The sequence below is a fragment of the Octopus bimaculoides genome, chromosome 3, assembly GCF_001194135.2.
Source record: "Octopus bimaculoides isolate UCB-OBI-ISO-001 chromosome 3, ASM119413v2, whole genome shotgun sequence".
Classification (NCBI taxonomy): Eukaryota; Metazoa; Mollusca; class Cephalopoda; order Octopoda; family Octopodidae; genus Octopus; species Octopus bimaculoides.
Genome location: NC_068983.1, coordinates 146,863,879 through 146,869,599, shown reverse-complemented (window position 1 = coordinate 146,869,599; position 5,721 = coordinate 146,863,879). Strand labels below are relative to the sequence as shown.

The following is a 5,721-nucleotide window of genomic DNA, read 5'->3' as shown; positions in this document are numbered from 1 at the left end:
AAGGCTGCATCAGGCTCCAATCTGATCTGGCAGAGTTTCTACAGTTGGATGCCCTTCCTAACGCCAACCACTCCGAGAGTGTAGTGGATGCTTTTACATGCCACCGGCACGAGGGCCAGTCACACGGTACTGGCAATAGTTTCGCTCAAAAGGTGTTTTTTACATGCCACCTGCACGGGAGCCAGTCCAGCGGCACTGGCAACGACCTTGCTCGAATGATTTTCTAATGTGCCACCAGCACAAGTGCTGGAAGGTGACGCAGGTAACACTTACGCTCAAATGGTGCTATTTACAGGCCACTAGCACAGAAGCCAGACAGATGCTCTGGCAATGATCACACCCGGACAGTTCTGTTAGTGCTCCACTGGCACAGGTGCCAGTCATCAGATATGGTTCAATTTCAATTTCACTTGCCCCATGTCTTCGCAAACAGAGTTTAGTGTCCAATGAAGGAGAGGTTGGAATGGGTGCCAGTCGTCGGATTCGGTTCGATTTCGATTTCGGATTTCAAATTTACTTGCCTCAACAGGTCTTCACAAGCAGAGTTTAGTGTCCAATGAAGTAAAGATATGGATAAGTGAGCAGGCCACACTTCTGGCAGAGGTCCCAGCTTATGCTCTCACTTGGTTTGCCGAGTCTTCTCACGTACTGCATATTTCCAAAAGTCCCGGTCACTAGTCATTTACTCGGTGAGGCCCAAAGTTCGAAGGACGTGCTTCACTACCTCGTCCCAGATCTAATAATAAAAGATGGGCTACAGAAAATATTCTGCTCAATACCACAGATTTGCTTTTCAGTTGTTTGACCTTAACCAGCTGAGCATGTCCCTTAGTGGCTGATGATATGTGCACCTCTGACCACAAGCAGAAGTAGTGGAGGAGCATCATAGCCATGTGCTGAGAGGAGTTCTTTGGGGTTTGAATAATTCACCTCTGAAAACATGGGTGTTTCGTTCACTATCCTCAAACTCCCAAACAGTGGAAGCAATCAGAGGTAGAGGAAGACCCAGGAAGACATGAGATGAGGTGCTGAAGCAATTCCACCCAGTCATTTGACCATGAATCCCAAGACAAGAAAGAATCACCCATGTCAAATTCAAATTTATACAGTAAGCGCCCTGAGAAAAATGCTAGACATAAGAAGCATTGGATGTGGCATGCAAGAGAGACGTTTGCGCTGGTATGGTCATGTACTATGGATGGATGAGGAGAGCTGTGTGAAGAAGTGCCACTCCCAAACAGTTGAAGGAATCCAGGGTAGAGGGAGACCCAGCAAGACATGGGATGAGGTGGTGAAGCATGGCCTTCAAATGTTGGGCCTCACAGAGGCAATGACAAAAGACCGAGACCTCTGGAGATATGCTGTGACTGAGAAGACCTGGCAAATAAAGTGACTCCACAGCTGTATCCTACACCAGTGTCACATAACCAGCCCCAGCCCATTGAAAAGTATCTTGGATCGTACGGCGACATGCAGTGTTTGAGGAGACCTATTGAGACAAGTACATCAACATCAACATCAGCAATATCAAAATCAAATCAAATGGAAATTGTAGTTGTGAGCCCCGTGTCGATAGCACATAAAAAGCACCATCTGAATGTGGCCAATGCCAGTGCCGCTATGATTGGCTTCTGTGCCAGTGGCACATATAAAGTACCATCCGATTGCGGTCAATGCCAGCTCCTCTGGCCCCTGTGCCAGTGGCATGTAAAAAGCACCCACTGCACTCTTGGAGTGGTTGGCGTTAGGAAGGGCATCCAGCTGTAGAAACACTGCCAGATCAGATTAGGGCCTGGTTCCCAGACCCCAATCAAACCGTCCAACCCATGCAAGCATGGAAAACGGATGTTAAACGACAATGATGATGATGAACCCTTATTCAGGGACCTTTTGAGCAAGATGGGCTACTCGACCTGAAGAAAATTCTAATTCAGCCCCTACCTGCAAGGTCAAGTGCTGTTTATCTTGATGTGAGATCACAATGTCATGCACATATGGTTGTGATGCATGTGCCTTGTGTACCCTTATCAGACAGGTAGTCATGATGAGTACATTGAGCTTCATATATTTGTACCCCAGAGTTACTTTGATGCCATGCACTGCTCCCTCACTCAATAATAATAATAATAATAATAATAATAATAATAATAATGATAATGATAATATCAGAAAGAAAAGTTGAGAGATATAACAGGTTAGCTTGGGAAGTTAAGCAGTTGTGGTCGATGAAAAAGGTAGCAGTAGTATCAATAATTGTCGGAGCCCTGGGAACAGTGAGCTAAAATCTCAAGAAGTACGTGGAACAAATAGGAGCTGCAATAAGGGTGGGGCACTTACAGAAAACAGCACTGCTTGGAACCGCTCAAATACTGCGGAAAGTGCTCGAAAATTAAGGGGTGTTACCTTAGTTCACTGATAGTGAACAGCTGACACCATAGTACATCTCCAGCATTAGAAACTGTGCAATGGTAATAATAATAATAATAATAATAATAACAATAATAATAAAAATCCTTTCTAATAAAAGCACAAGGTAGGGAAATATTGGGGGGTGGGGTCAATGGAAAACTTCCAGCCTTGTAGATATTGTAGAAAGCTTTTCGAAACTTACATGTTCCCCTCGGATTGTCTGAGTGTCAATAACAGAAACAATTCCTGGACGTAATCCGTTGTCGATAACAAATGACGGATCGGCCTTTTTTGTCGTGTGAGAAGTCGGAGATTTCCCTGTAACGCTGCTGACCATTGCTTCTCCAAACATCGTCAATCCTTTTGTAATACTCTGAAAGAATACAGACAAAAAAATTATTTCAAATGGTAAAGTATTGTAATATATACACAGACATGCAAGAAGTAAATAGACACTTTTAATTTTCAAACTTTCTGATCTAAGTATCTTAATATGTTTTCAGCGGTGTAGAATTTACAATGTAATTCTTCTTATTCATTCCGGGCGCCATTATATTAAACATTTGCGAAGAGTAACCATGCCACGCACAAAAAATTCAGCAGAACTGTCAGATTTTCAAAGAGGCTACTGTAAATAGAATTACAGTGCAATTCAAAAGCCAAGGAAAAGAATCAACACATTCTCGTCCCAGCTGACCTGGGCCTTCGGAAAGGAAGCTTCACTGTTTGCAGAGAATTGTGGAAAACAAACTCCGTTCGGAGGTTTCTGACATTGCAAAACAGCTACCAACAATATGTGTTACATATCGGCATAAGCTTGGGTATTATGGACAAGCAGCTAGAAGAAAATCTCTCCTTCAACCAATTAATATCAAAGAAAATATTTTTAAAATTAAAGGTGTCTATTTCTTCCTGCATGTCTGTGCATATTGCGAACAACACATTCATTACTGGCCTTAATCTTGATTGCTTCTTATCTCTCTCTCTCTCTCTCTCTCTGGCTGGGTAACCATGTATCTCTTCAACGGCAAGACACCTGCTTCTGTCTCACTGTCTCTCGATCACAATCTAACCTTTCGTCATCTGACACAAGATCACCTCATCCAATGCCTTCTCTCCTCTCAAAAATTCTTGTACCTCCTCTACAGCAAGACACTTGCTTCTGTTTCTGTCACACTCTAACCTTTCATCAACTGACACAACCTTTACAGTTTTCATACTCCAAATTCTTGCAATTTAAAATTTTAAGCCATTATATTTTTTCGTTTTCCATTCGTTTTCTTAATTATCCTGGAATCAAAATGGATGACAATGATGATGAAGCATCCCTTAAAATCACCCTCCTTGAAGCCCAATCACAGAGACAAAAAATTCTAAATAGCAGCAGATATAAAAAGGGGAACTTGACATGACGATCAGTCGGACGCTGACACTCGTTGATGCTGCATCGAAGAGGCCAGGGAATAGAAGAAAGAAGACATGCACCCAACACCAGAGCTGAAGACACCTCCGAAAGGAGGGGCCCCGCCACGTCAAAACGGTAGAGGAGTAGGGGCCGAAACCGGACGTGGTTCCTCCTGATGATGTCTTGAGCTAACTGGATCCTATAAAGGAGCTGTTGTGGTAGCAGACCACGAAACATGGTTGAAATTCCTCTGCTTGTCTGTTCACCTGATATACAGTAGTTAGTTAGAGAGATGGAGTGAGTGAGAAAGAGGGAAGAGTAAAGAAAGAAGAGAGGGAGAAGCAGGGAATGATTATTAATATTTAATACACCTAAGCCAAATGGTCATGCAGTCAGCTGAAGGGAGAGGCAAAGAATAAGAGAAAACGACAAGAGAGGAAGAGGGAAAGAGAAGTGTTAATGGGGTGTAGTGATGTGTGGAGAAGGAATACTTATGTAGTTAAAAGGTTAGCTGAAGGGAAAGGTAGATAGGGAGAGATGGAAAGGAGAGGCAGTTACATGTCATATTTTTTTCATAGCTCCCATGGTTACCGAGATAGTCTACTACAATAATACTCCTGTTTATAAAGGAGAAAGGAAGGGGTGATAGATGAATAAGGAAGGAAGGGGTAATAGATGAATAAGGAAGGAAGGGGTGATAGATGAATAAGGAAGGAAGGGTGATAGATGAATAAGGAAGGAAGGAAGGGGTGATAGATGAATAAGGAAGGAAGGAAGGGTGATAGATGAATAAGGAAGGAAGGAAGGGGTGATAGATGAATAAGGAAGGAAGGGGTGATAGATGAATAAGGAAGAGGTGATGTTATACTTGGAAGTGGGATGATGAAAATTGTAAGCTGCAAAAAAAGAAATCAAACAGCATTTTAACTCTGTGTGAATATGTGTGTGTATGTAAATGTGTGAGTATGTGTGTTGTGTGTGTGTGTGTGTGTGTGTGTGTGTGTGTGTGTGTGTGTGTGTGTGTGTGTGTGCGCCAAGTGGGATGGTTCATCTTTGTTCGCTTAGTATTTGTGTTTATTTTTTGATTTGGTTGAATCTTGGTTGGTTTCTTTTGTTGTTTTTTTTGTTGGTCAGTTATTTTTAGTGTTTTGACAGAAAAAAAGTCATTCTAAAATTGTTTTTTAATGTAAGTGTGCCCACACAAGTCGAATGCTTTCACAGAGCAGGTTTTACAGCCACATCATCCAAACCAACCAGGTGAAACCGGGCTTAGCTGCTAGTGACATTTAAAACAATACATACCTTTGCAGCATTGATAACTGTAGCTGCGTAAGACTGTGATCCATCTCCAGACATACCACCACAAGATTGATGCACCGACACCAACTGCATGAAAAGAAATATTGAACTTTAGAACTTTGATAATTGTTTAACATTACAAAATCGTTAACGAGTGCCAGCATAGCTGTGTAGTAAGACATTGGCTTTCACTTGATGATTCTTGGATCAATCTCGCTGCATGACACCTATTGGCAAGTCTCTTCAACAATAGGCCTGAGTCCTTCAAAGCCTTGAGAGTGGGTCTGGTAGCAGGAAACAGAAACTGGAAGAAGACAAGTGTGAGTGTGTGTGTGTGTGTTTGTATATATATATATATATATATATATATATATATATGATGATTGTCTACTCCTTACACAGAGTTTGACCACCTCCTGCACCTACACCTTAGCCCTTTCATGGCGTCTGATGTAGCTTTTTAAACCAAACAATGTTTTGAAAAAACACCCACACAGATTGCACCTCTGATTTGTACTACCAATACCTGCAAGTAAGTTCTGCTCATTGTGGATCCTAACATGTCTTTTAAGACCCCCATTGGATTTGCAAGCCCTCTGGCACACACC

At 42.2% G+C, this 5,721-nt stretch overlaps 1 protein-coding gene across 1 annotated transcript in view; it reads right to left on the bottom strand.

Moving 5' to 3' along the window:
* LOC106875506 (BCAS3 microtubule associated cell migration factor) overlaps positions 1–5,721 on the bottom strand; it is a gene marked incomplete at its 3' end in the record, with an annotated part of 62,988 nt that overhangs the window by 27,332 nt on the left and 29,935 nt on the right. Inside the window, exons 10-11 of the mRNA XM_052966807.1 lie at positions 5,117–5,200; positions 2,612–2,782 (exon numbers count right to left, since the gene is read on the bottom strand). Of these exons, the coding sequence (XP_052822767.1) occupies positions 2,612–2,782; positions 5,117–5,200 (255 nt within the window). The remainder of the gene's footprint in view (positions 1–2,611; positions 2,783–5,116; positions 5,201–5,721) is intronic.